This window comes from Gouania willdenowi, chromosome 12, assembly GCF_900634775.1.
Source record: "Gouania willdenowi chromosome 12, fGouWil2.1, whole genome shotgun sequence".
NCBI lineage: Eukaryota > Metazoa > Chordata > Actinopteri > Blenniiformes > Gobiesocidae > Gouania > Gouania willdenowi.
In genome coordinates, this window is record NC_041055.1 from 23,096,304 (window position 1) to 23,110,267 (window position 13,964).

General features: G+C 36.0%; 1 protein-coding gene across 7 annotated transcripts in view; it reads right to left on the minus strand.

Annotated features, from left to right (window-relative positions):
• nedd4l (NEDD4 like E3 ubiquitin protein ligase) overlaps window positions 1–11,338 on the minus strand; it is a 49,455-nt gene extending 38,117 nt beyond the window's left edge. For all 7 annotated transcript variants that reach the window (XM_028462695.1, XM_028462694.1, XM_028462693.1 and 4 more), the window contains exons 1-3: window positions 11,015–11,338; window positions 7,022–7,095; window positions 210–291 (exon numbers count right to left, since the gene is read on the minus strand). In XM_028462695.1, coding sequence (XP_028318496.1) covers window positions 210–291; window positions 7,022–7,095; window positions 11,015–11,059 — 201 coding nt within the window. In that variant the 5' untranslated portion in view covers window positions 11,060–11,338. The remainder of the gene's footprint in view (window positions 1–209; window positions 292–7,021; window positions 7,096–11,014) is intronic.
• Between the last annotated feature and the right edge of the window lie 2,626 nt (window positions 11,339–13,964).

Genomic DNA, 13,964 nt, shown 5'->3' on the forward strand with positions numbered 1-13,964 from the left:
TTAGCTGTGTAGACAGCAAAGGACATACATGTCAAACTTGTGTCCATGTATTTCGATGTTTAATCCTATCTGTCAGCAGTTTATTAAAGCAGAATCTGACATTTTTTTTTTTTTTTTTTTTTAAATGTACATAAGTGAAAGGACAATGTTTTCAGATCACTGATGCAAGCACTACAAGCCATGACACACTTCATACCTTCAGGACTTACCTTTTTAATCGTTTTTGTTTGAACCAATGCAAGCTCCTTGGTTTCATCCGCAACATATAGGGAAAGTTTGACGTAAGGATCACTGCAAACAAAAAGCAGAAAATGTTTTTTTTTTTTTTTTTTGGACAAAGAATATGAACAGGGTATGTTAGAGCCCGAAATGTAACAAGACCCGAATTGTTATAGTAACGTAATAAAACCCAAAATGTAATTAGAAAACCTATGATGTAATAAAATTATTACAATGTTAGGGGAAAACATTCAGACTGCCCCATAATGTAACAACCTTTTACATTATGGGCAACAAGTTTTAACGTTTTGGGCTCAGCATCTTCTTACATTATTGACTAGTTATTACAATTCGGGTCGCCATTACAAATCGGGCACTAACAGGGCATAATCCTGAATTTATGATGAAAAACATGCCCCAGATTGTCTGATATACATGTGTTTATATTTTGCTAGGGGTGTCTCGATCCGATATTGATATCAGATATTGGTCAGATATCAGCCAGAAAACGAATATCGGATTTTATCGGACTGCATCTAAAATCTCCGATATATATTATATTATATTTATTCAATTGTAGAATACTGTAGATATTATGTTGAAGGTTAAAATGTGTGTAACCAATTGGTTAATAATACATGGGTCAGTTTTTCTCATACCTACTGTTGCTGACTATTGATCTCTGTTTGAGTAACATCACTTGATCAAGCCTTTTCTAACATTCCACACTACAAAATAAGTAGTAAAAGTATGTATGATTCGTGCTGATATCACATCGAATCGTTATCGGCCAATATGCAAGTCTATAATATCGGTATTGCATCGGAAGTGAAAAACGTATCGGGACATCTCTATATTTTGCTACTATTTCATGACCAACATGAGCTCCAAATAGTAGCTAAATATAGCAATACACTAGTAATACTGCAAGGAAGCATCACATTACATCATAGGAAGCCATCATATTTAGGAGGCAAAGGCTAGTTGCTAAAAAAAAAAATGAAATAGTGGAAAACTAATTTAAATTCAATATTAAGATGAGAGGAATGACCCTTCTAAATGTTTACAATGAGAAATAAATCTTACAGATAAAATTCTAAGTAGAGATCAAGCATGGTTTTACATTTTCCACAGCACACCAAAAAATGGAAAAGTGGTGAAGAAAATGGTTCTTCATGTAATCACATCGTAGACTGGAGACACTAAATCAATTTAATGAGTGACTCAGACCAGTCAAAGCAACACAGCTTAATATCCTTCACTCTGATGCTCAACTGTTTCAAAGGAGGCTGAGGCTCATCTTCCACAACAACAATCAGAGCGTCATTTTGCAGAGCCTTGTTTCCAACCTAAACTCATTATACCACAGACCACAGGTGCCAGATGCCATATTACGCTGCATCACATTGCCCACTTCCAGACCTGAAACCTGAGTCAGACCAACAGATAAAATTTGCTTGTATTTGAGTACAGAGAGAGATGAGGCCATTATGTCTCATTACTAAAAATAGAAACAGCAAAACATTTCCAAGGTGAGCAGTAGTGCAAACAGCAAGATTAACGCACACCGAAGAAAGGTGTGTGGTTTGAGCCGTTAGAGCCTCTTATGTGGGATGTTTGAAAATTATGATAATACAGTACAGTTTGTATGAAGTGAAAGGGAAATTTGACCGACTCCAGTGAGGACCTTAACAGTATATTTTAAATAATGCTCATCGTAGATATAACAAATAATGGTTCTCTACTTAATTTAAACATTTTTAGTAAAACCATTGAAACTCTCAGCAAAAAAACAACAAAAAGACAAGACCAAGATGAATTCCAGTCCTGTTTCTTTCTGTGTGGCATATTCATGTTTTCTAGGGCAGTGTTTCTCAAATGGGGGTACGTGACGGCACTACAGTACGATGGCTGGGAAGTGTCAGGTGAATGCATTTACAGAAACGAACACAAATGCAAAAAGGTCACAACTGGTATTATGATATGATAGCCTGATATGAAAAATATAAGAGTATCCTAATCAACTTTCACTTACTTTCATACGTGTTTCGATGTCTTCTTTTTGTTCTTCTCTGTTCTGGCGGGTTAAAAACATCCGCCAGAAACGTGTCCGTCTGTAATACCGGTCCGTCGGAAACACTTCCGTTGTGGCCATTTTGCATTCGTGTTGTGACCTTTTTGCATTTGTGCTCATTTCTTTAAATGCATTCACCTGACACTTCCCAGCCATCGGGTTTCCGCAACGGAAGTTTAATTGTTTTTAATTTTTCTTTTTTTTTATTAAAACACACAATCCTAAACAACTGCATTTCTATACTTTCACTTTGTTAAATATAAATCTTGTTCAATTAAAATGCAGTAAAAATAAAAAAATACATCTGATCTCAAACGAGATCAAAAACTAATGGTCTTTGGGGTCACCAGAAATTCTTGATTAAAACTGAGGTCACAATCCAAAAAAGGTTGGAAACCACCAAATAAAAAGTGTTTCTTTCCACTTATTTATAAAATGAGCTTCTTTAAAATGTGTGTTGTCACTCGATCATTCCAACAGTATGTTCTATAGTTGTTTTTTAATAGTTTGAGTTCAGCAAAGTGTTGTAGTCGGACAAAGGGGTTACTTGGATTCAGAAATAAGAAAAACTGTGTACTTGAGCTAAAAAAAAGTTGGAGAACCACTGTTCTAGGGTACTGTGGCTGCCATTCAAATTTAAACAACAAGTAAAAAAGATTCATTATTATTCATATTCCAAATTGACCACTAGATTAGTAAACTGGAATGGGCCATTGGAAAAGTCAATATTGTAAAACAAAATTGGGATTGAGAGTCAGATTTATTAATTGATTTTTCACAAACAATAAAAATAGGCCAGATCATCTGTCAATCAGGTGGGAAAAACAGAGTTCTAAAACATGAAATATTTAAGGTCATTTATGCTTCTAAATAACACATTCTATAATACATTTAAAAAAAAATAAAAAAGTAATGTACATAAGGATTTTTTTTTGACATGCATTAGTCCATTCAGTTTAATTCATTGAATTTTGCATTTATTAATTGTGAAAAATTGGGGTAGGACTTGACAAGCCTAGGCTTCTTCCTATCCCTTGTCGAATGAATAAAATGTGTATTATATTGAAATTGACCTTTTTTTTTATTTATTTTATAGAGATTTCTGTTCAGATTTATTAATTCGTTTTCATCTAAAAAAATTCAGTTGTTTGTTCAAAACAAATAACTGAGGAGTTTTAGTTCTATTTTCCTTGCAGGATCCTTTCTTTGCAAGTGGGTGAGTGCAAGTCATGTCTTAGATCAATGAGCGAGATAAAATCTAAAATACTCCCAGACAAAAAGTGAAGTGAAGTCCTGATCTAATGCCAGCATTATGGTATTGACACATTAAAGAAATCCTGTTGGAAAGGTAGCGTTGGCTTTTCCACCCAATTAACAGTAACCATAATGCTATTTAGCAACACGGAACCTGACCAGTTTCATGACTTTTCATGTTTTCTGACTTCAACCACTTGTATTGGCAACTTCTTGAGATGGCAGTTAAGTATAAACATTCTATTAGTGATTCAATTACAAAAAGTCAAAATTGCATTAGTGTAAAGTTTGCCGGAAGCTGCCAATACTCAACCTGAAGTGCTATGAAAGTTTGAAAAAAGTTTGTGGAAATTGTGTAACTCATTTTCTGGTTTGGTTATTAGTTAACCTGAGACATCAATGTGTGACAAGGTGTCATAAACAGAGCTACGTTTAGCCAACATATCCCACCCCACCCCCCATCTTGTATTCATAACTTTACCAGCCCTAATGTTCATTTTCAAACCAGATAAAAAAAAGTCTAGCTCAGAATCATATCAAAAAAGGTTATTATTCAGCCCGTGATTGTACAAAAATGATGGCTGGACTAATGTGGTTGCTCCTACTACACAAACACTGTCTATATTATGGTATGAAGCTGCAGGGGATTTAAAGGTATTCAGTCCAGGTAATTACAAACTAATGGTTTTAAGTTGAGACAAAGACTTGGCTTTTTGGACAGGCCGAATAAAAAGTAGTTTGACAGAAACAGAATTAAATTCTTAGGCACCCTGTCGTTATTGTTGACTGTTGCTCAGGCAAAGTTCTGCATTTACATTGGCCACAATAAAGGAAACATTTTAAATCATCTATAAACTAAACTTCTATGAAACATTACAGCCATAAACCACCACTCTAATAACCATCCATATACAACATAAACTTGATTTAGCCTCCCAGTAAAAACTAAGCATTTATTTTAAAGACAACATCTAAAGCAAAGATAGATGATAAATGACTGCAGCAAACAAAAACAAAAAAAGCTGCTGTTGCCTGAATGATAATGAACATCTCCAGAAAACCCAGAGTCCCTTAATTGTGTTTGTGCGGTTCTGTGACGTGACTAAACGAAAACAATGAACCCACTGTATCTTAGCTGCACTGAGACTTCAAGTCTCCTGGAAGATAACGGGAGAGGTTGGTTTTTTTTGTGGGTAGAGGATGTTTATTTATTCTACCTTTGATCAAACTCTCCTCAAAAACTACTTTATGCTAAAGAAAGACGAGTTATAGTAACATAGTTAAATAAGTAACCAGCTAACTAACAGATGTTTTGAAAATACAACCCAGCATTGTTTAAGCATCTTCTGAGGTGACAGATTGCCAACATCAGCAGTGACTCCTGTGGTCTCTGGCCACACATCGGGACCTCATTGATTACAGTTGAACTTTCTCCTTCTCCTTGGCCCAGAGTGAGCTGAGCTGTCTTACCAGCACAGAATCAGAATGCCAACACATGCACTCTGGCATGCGTGTAGCACACACACAGTGCTGAAAATGCCAAGCGCTTTTTCGCACAATGTTTCCTTTCTCATTGCTCAGATACAAGGCATCACTATAACCAACAGTGGGAGCAGTGTTTCTCCTTAGGATGGAGGCTACACATGGTCATGGGAGGATTAGCTTCAAGTAGCTTCAAGCGGCTTAGGCAAAACCATGTTATATTACTCTATGTACACTATTTTTTAACAAAGATGTTGCCATTTACAAAGCAAAAAAGAAGATGATTTATTGTGAATTTCATGAATTTCTTAAAATTCTGCAACATGTTCTCAAATCTCGTCGTCATAATTTCAGGCATTTTAAGCTGTTAAAAGTCAGTTATTCAGAAACTCAATACAGTAATCCAGCTCCTGTGATGTGTTTTGTAGCTGTACAAGAAAATCAACCTTATCGATAATACATTTGTCACCAATTTGAGTAGGAACATTGACTGAATCAATCATCTTAATCGTAGATTCAAAGCTGTAATGCTCAGTAATACAGTAGTCGCTTGTATTTTATTGTGAATGTAAAATGGTACAATGCTAAATCCTTCTCTATTCCCCAACAACCATCTTGAATAATTCATAACTTTGTCAACTAACTTTTACCAGTTTGCAGTGATATATAACCATGTTATATGACTATCTGTTACTGTATAGATTTTGCTCCACTTGGCACATAAATACATTTTAATAGGGATGTCCCGATCCAAAATTTCCATTTTCGATACAACACCGATATGGCATGATATCAGCACAGACACTATATATTTGTTTTTTTTAGTGTGTATTGTTAGAAAAGGGCCTGATCAAGTGATATTACTCAAAAAATGAACAATAGTCAGCAACAGTAAGTATGAGGAAAAACTGACCAATTCATTATTAACCAATGGGTTCCATACATTGAATTCTGACCTAAAACACAAGAATATTCTAACTGAATGAGAAAATAATAAGTTAGAAAACCCTGAAAAATAAGCCAAATAAATCCAATAATACCAAAGACTTATGATTATACAGTGCAAAATAATAATTAGTTTAACTAGAGCATAAGCATATTCTACAATTGAATAGAATACAGAAATGAAGCAGAAGACCTGGAAAAATAACCTCAATAAATCCAATAAAAAACGAATTATGGATCAGAGTGCTAATATCTGAGATTTTAAACGTAGGCCGATACTGGTTTTTTTGCCGATATCAGACTGATATCAATATCGGATCAGGACACCCTTACATTAGATCACATCAAATTAGACTTGACAGGAATATTTACCACTGTATCAACTAGCCACTTGGTGCACATACTGCTTTCAACAGTTGAAACTACAGTAAAAGGCTGTGCGTGATTAAAAATGTGATATTATTACACTGTTCTGTTCCAAAAACAAGTGAAACCACTCTATAGCACATTTTAGCAATTAAAACTATCTTAAACGATGACCTACTGGAACACTATCAAAATTTAGGTCGACCATCTGTATTTTTTTTTTTAGAGGCAATGCAGCAAGCTTAATTATTGGTCAAACTCTTTAATCTGTAAAAACTGTAACAGAAATGGTTTATGAGTCAACATGGAAGCAGGTAATAATTAGCTTAGGTTTCAGTTACTTTGAGGTATGCAGGGAAAGCTCAGAAATAACCACTGTCCAGAGTTGAATAGAACTAAAGGAATGAGAACCTTTATGACAATAAGAATCAAGCAAAGCTTGAATTACTGGGTTTGAATTTCCTATTATAAAAAAAGTTACCGAACACCTATCAGCTCAAAACCAGACAAAATATGGTGTATCATAGAAAACCTCTGAATGCTAGTAAACCTGCATTCACCACAGGTGCACTGATCAGACCTAAATACTCTTCATATTACCCATAACAATGACAGCCCTCTGAGAACCTCAGACAATAACAAAACTATTTGGGTGACCTTAAACAATGCACTGCTACTCACCTGGCTCCAATAATGTCTTTTTTAGCCAGATCAATTCCTGCGATGACCTTAACCCGCAGCACTCGTGTTTCATGCTGCAGAAGAAAGAGATATTGGGTCAAAACGTACAATAAAACTCACAGGAAATCATTTCATAACCTCACAGTCACACCATGGCTACAGAGTATATTTTGGTCTGCCTTGTAATAACACAGCTGGAACCAAATAAAAACAAATATTGTTGTATTTTTAACACTTAACGTCAATAATAATTATCCATAATCCTGTACTACTTGTAGATGACATAGTTAATAAGGGTGTAAGAAACAAAAATCAATGATATATCACAATATTTCACTGCTCGATTGTATCAATCCATAAAAACCATTTAATTGCACTAATATATGTGTAGCATGTAAATGCCCGGTCACTAGGTGTCAGTGAACCCCATAAGACCTTGTTAAGCTACCTCACTCATCGATGCATTTTAGCTTGGCAATTGATTGCACTTTATTTTCATTACATACTAAGCACTTTAATAGATGTATGTGGTTACTCATTTTTAAGAATTTAAGAACTTAGAATCATAATCTGTTGTAGAAGCAAAAGTCCACCTTTTTTGAAAAATTTAATTTGACAGTTACCACTTGCTTTTGATATTTTTGTACTTGAATTACAGTTATTGACCATTTACATGTTCTTGCAAGTTAAAAAAAAAATGAAATAAATTGTATTTCATAACATTTTGTACTTGTAAAGGTGAAATTTGCATTTAATGATAATGCAATATATTGTATTGTTTAGTATCAGGGCATATCGTATTGTGACATGCAAATCGTGAATTGTATCGTATCGTCACATTCAAGGCAACGCACATCCCTAGTAGACTAGTTAGATCTACCTAAACCATTTTACTTCACATACTACTTTTCCCAATTCACTGCAATCTACAATAAACCAATAACACACTGCCTCTGAGTGGGTGTTTATTAAAAATGTTCACATAAGGCCAGATATAAGAGCTTCTCATTATTTTATTTACACTAAACACGGGAGGGGACGGTAGTGGTTGGAGGAATGCCAAACAATTACTTAGGCTATAGTCTTTTTCTCATGAAATGCAGCTTTACTGTATGTTTACATAAGCATCATATCCCTCTTGTGGTGTAAGGAGCCTATATTTCATCTACTTGTAGAGAATGATCTATTTTATTGCAGCAATAAAGGAAATAATAAACAGCAAAACTGCAAGCCATACACGCTCCTGATATTAGGCTAGAAATAGCATTGAAGACCAACACTGAATGTTCTGTACTTCATAATGCTGACCCAATGACATTTATACCTTTTTGGTCTAGCCATATTTGTTAAGGTTAAAAACCTTCATATAAAGGCTCATGTTAAATATCACCTTTACATATGAAAATCATTCTAATAATGGAAGCTGTGTGAATCCACAAATAGGCACACGGTGGTTTTTCTCTGAGAATCCTGGCTGAATGTATGAGGAATGTATTTTTAGTCGTTCATCTTTCAAGTGTCTTCTTTCACACTCCTATTTCTGACCATCTGACTAATGTCTGACAGGCAGGTTAGAAAATGACTGTTTATCACTTTGTGGGGCGTGCATATTTGACTCGTGACTGATAATGCCACAAAGCGATAACGCAATGCTCACATTTAAGCCACCAAACATACTTTTGTAGCTCTGATTGTGCCAAAATAGAGCATAGTTCATACAAATTGGGCATCTGTTGCTTCCACAGCAAATATTGGACTAAAAGGAGGAGTAAGCTTGAAATGTCACTCAATCTACAGGAAGAAAATATTCAATTTCCCAGGTACACATGTGAGTAACACAACATGATTCATTTAGCAACCCTAGCCTTAGTTTGTATTTTTTAACATTGCAAATAAAGGCTTTAGAAAAACTTTGACAGAAAACAGATAACAAGCACAGAAACGAAAAGCTCTAAGTTTACGTCTAATTGTCTACACCCTCCCATGTTCAAGACCTTTATGTGAAGGTAGGGAGACCAAGCCATTAGGAAGAACCTAAAGGGGGAGCTGCTGCAGATAAAATAAGTATTAGTGATTACATAACACACAGGACGATTTCAGATCCCCAAAGACGAGGTTGAAAAAGATGCAGGGATTTTTTTGTGTGCGCATGTTTGTGGTTTCCAAATTGTTGACTTGAAGATATCTATAACACGATTCAATTAGAGGTAGTATTAGGGCTGGGCGATTTGGACCAAAACTCATATCTCGATATTTTTTCTCAAAATGGCGATATACAATATAAATCTTGATATTTTTCATTCAAATTATTTCTGACCAGAAAAACAATTATGGGCTAAATTTGGTGATGCAAAATACCACACAGGCTCGCTTATTAAAATACAGCTGCACAATACGTGCCACTTTTGGCTTTTTCCCTATAAGGGACAGCATATGTGAGTGAGTTCTGTAGTGTGACTTATTTATGGAAAGTTCTGGGTTAGGACGCACTTAGTAATCCATATGACCGTGCTTTTCATGCTGTTCTGACTGAGTAATAGTGAAAGCAGTGACTCCAAAAACAAGAATTTGAATACAAAATGAGCTATAAAAAATAAAATAAAAAAAAATATATATATATATATATGTATAGGCGATATTGTAATTTTTGATATCACCAAAATCAATATATCTTGGTTGCATATCATGATGGTGCTCTTTTGAACTAGATTTGGTGGGCCACACATGAATATATTTTGAGTTATTCATGAGAAAATTATTATAGGGCCAATAATTATATCCACTATATTAGAGATATGGTGATCCTGAAAATCATTATTTTGTGATACAAAATGAAATATACAAATAATTAATCTGAGATTAATTGATTGATTTTCTTGTTTTTAGGGGTTGTGTTTTTATAGAAAATATAGCCAACGCCTAAAATCTGAAAACAAATGGGGTGACCGCGGCTCAGTGGTAAAGTGGGTCGTCCAATAACCAAAGAGTTGGGATTCGAATCCCGCTTTATCCAAGCCATTATCGCTGTATCCTTGGGCAAGGCACTTCTCCCACATTGCCTCGTATGAATGTCGTGTGTGAGTGAATGTTGGTCGGAAGGACCGATGGCGCACTATGGCAGCCTCACTTCTGTCCGTCTGCCCCAGGGCAGCTGTGGCTACAACAGTAGCTTACCACCACTGTGTGTGGAGTGAACAATAATCCACATCAATGTAAAGCGCTTTGAGTGTCTATGAAAAAGTGCTATATAAAATCCAATGCATTATGAATATTGGTTATGTTGTTGTTTTTTGGAATTACTGACAAATATATATATATATATATATATATATATATATATATATATATTAAAAGCTATTGTGTTTGTCTAACGTTTGTGATACTTGTTATGTATGTGTAAATGAGATTATGCAAAATTATATTCAATGATATAAATACTATGTATAAATAATCAGAGATACAGAGCGATTGGAGGCATTTGATCTGACATCATTGTCATCTGTGAGCCAAAGAATAGAGAGTAGACACTTCACCTCCAGTCAATGTCTGCACATTTTAAAAGGTTAGATCGGGTCAGCTTGGCACAAAGAACTGAAACTGTGTGTGGGGGGGGGGGCTATCCTCTTATGAATGCCTGAGATTCCTGTTGACCCTATTTTACGGATACAATAACAAAACCCTGCAGTCTATTTAGACATTGGGCTTTGAAAACAACTCGTATAATCCAAGTGGGTGGTTTATTTCTTTAGATTGTGGATGGAGACTGGGCTGATATCACAAAGATAAAACTATCAAAGACTAAGGAAGGGTGCAGGAAATTGACAGCTGCCTGAGTATTACAAAGGAATGTGCCTTTGTATGTGGGAGAGGGCTTGTTAGCTTCTCTGTCAGCTAGCGTTGGTATTAGCTATGTCTGTCTGAAAGGAACCCCCGGCAGGTGGGGAAGGGGGAGTGGAGGGGTTCTATCAAATATGTGGTAAATCAGAGACTTACCTCGTCTTCTGAAAGCCCGTATATCGGTTCGTAATTCGCAGCCATATAGCCTGCAGTTTCCCCTGTACAAACAACAAGCCGCTTCACGAAGCTAGCTGGCTAGCCTTGAACAATAAAGTCCCACTTTGCTCTCTCTGCCGGGCGGTGGTGGTAAAGTCCACAAAATCCAGTCTAAGCCACGGCACAGCGCTTAATATAAGGCCGGATAAAGGTTCTCCGCTCCGGGCTTGGTCCGACAGCGGCGAAGGTGTTGAAATAACAGTTAAAAACAGCCTCCCCGGTGTTTGACTGAGACAGGTCGCTTTATCAACTCCAAGCTCAGAAATGTTGTGACACTTGACTTCCTCCTGACGACTCAGCCAATCAGATGCTGATTACAGATGATTGCTGTCAATATCAACCAATCAGGTGCATCAATCTATCCTGCCCAATTAAACACGACAGGAGCGTTCAACTTGGCATTTTAAGTTATCGTTTTACTTGTGTATGTTTGTCTCAAAAATGTAAACGGTGTAAAAAACAAACAAAAAGAAGAGGAAGATATAAAATTAAACTTCATACACACATTTATTGTTGATATATATGGTTCTCTGTGAACTCTTAATTTACAACCTATACATTGGTATATTATGATGTAAATAAGATGTTATATGAATAAAAATGTAAAACAAAAGTCATACACATACACAGCCAAATATAACACTATTAAGAGAAATCTTCAGAATTAGAAATACTTTATGATCCCATGGGGTTACAGAGGCTCGAGAAATATTACAAATGACAAGAATAAACACTGACCAAGGAGGAAAAAAAGGAAATAAGTTAAATAAGGATTAAATACAAGTGGGCACAGAAGAAGAAGAAGAAGAAGAAGAAGAAGAAGAAGAAGAAGAAGACAAATATACAAACATTAATTTCTAAAAGGTGGTGATAAAATACATTTTCTTTAACTTGTATAATACTCATAATTAATAAAACCTTTTAGTTACAGAGAAATGGGTGGAAAGTAGTAAATTAATCTCCTCTTGTGTTTCCTGTGTGATTTTAAAGAATTCTGTAGAAATAAATAAATAAATTAAAAAGGTAGGTCTGCAACCTACACGGACTAGTAGAAAAGCTTGTGAAACCAAACAACATCTGATAAACTTCCTTTTTTCATTAAAAAAAACTTGTGCTAATCAACAAAATAACGCTGTTATTTCTGGAGAAAAGATTAGTTGAATGCCAACATTGTTCTTCCACTTATATTGTTCAACACAATCAAATGTTGAAATTGATTTCTGGATTGCATTTCTGCTGTAAAGAGCCATTGAATGCTTTTGATGCCCTTTTTATTAGTTTGATGAGAAATTGCTGCCATGACAAACACCCTTTCTTCCATTTCCTCTAGGAGCCACTAGGTGTCGTTGTGCACTCACCTTCCCAGTGTGGTTTGACCCTGTTTGTTCCTGTTTAGGGACCATGGACTGATCTGATAGTGATTCAACAGCAAGTCATTATTTGATTCTCCTGAAGTCGAGCACTGTGGTGTTTTTACCTCTGAGTACAGGTTGCGTCTTATCTAAAAGATAATAAACAAGCAGATGCTGCAGTGCATACTTCTCCAACCACGTACTGCACACCTCCATAGGAAATTATTCTACTTATGCACACGTGACAAAAATAAAACACAGATACAGTCAGAGAATCAGGACTGAGAGCTATAAACATCACTTCAAGTATGTTTTTTCTAACACAGGTTGTCTCCTATGGGCCAGTGACAGTCATCGTGAAGAGCAGATGGCCATATTATATAACATTATTGCTCCTAAGTCAAGCTGAAAGAGGGAGGGCCAGAAATCTCCCTCGCTGTCATCCCACGAGACATCATTCACTCCAAATACAAACTGATTTTATTCCCTAAACCAGTGGTTTCCAAACCTTTTTGTGTCCAAGGCACACCAAAGGACAAGTTAAAGGGCCCATGTTATGCTAAATCGACTTTTCTGTGCTTTAAACATCATAAAAGTGCTATTTGGGATTCATACACATGTCTAAAGTGTTTTTTAATAGATTTCCTCATCCTTTAGTTAGAGGGTGATTTGCTGCTTTCTTACTGCAGGGCGAGCCCTAACACCTCGCTCTAAATTGATGACGCGTTCCCACTTTCATGACAAATTTGACACGCCTCCAGGAAGCTCTCTGCCATGATTGACATGTAAACAGACACGCCCACAAAGGTGAGCATTTCGTGGACCTTTGCGCAGTGCTATGTATGTATTTTCTACAGTCTATGTATGTACGGGCAAACGCCCCGCCCCCATGCTCTGTCTGTGTTTATAAAGCAGCATGAGCTCTGCTACGGAGTGGGTGGGAGGAGGGCAGCCCATCCTCTGGCCCTACGTCACCGTGCAGGGAGGAGGAAGTCAGTGTCCCATCTATAGACACGCCCACTCATGAATATGCATAAGTAGGTCGCAAATCAATTTGTGTAGTTGTTCAGAAAGTGACTTTTCAGAGGCAAAAACTCTGGAAAACAGTTCTTAGAACAAATGGAGATGGGTGAAAAATAGCATGACATGGGACCTTTAAAATCTGAAGGCACACCTATTGTGCAAAATAGCCTTCATAACCGTGTTATGTACATGTACAATATCTGTAAATGTGCACAATTATTTATTAATACCAAATCAAATTTGACAAAGACAACAATATTACTCATGAAATATTTATTAACACAATATTTAAAAAAATAAAATAGATATAGAGTTTGCCTCTGTGTAATGAAATTAGTGTATTAGTAGAAAATAATTATTTTGTGTAGTTGAATATTGCAATAATTAAGGTCCTATAAAATCTATTTGATTTTTTTCCGAATCTGGTTGGCTCTGATTTTAGGAGTCAATGATGGTTTGTGTAGTTTTTTGGCAGTTTAGACGCTGTTTTGGGTGGTTTAGACGGTGTTTAATGC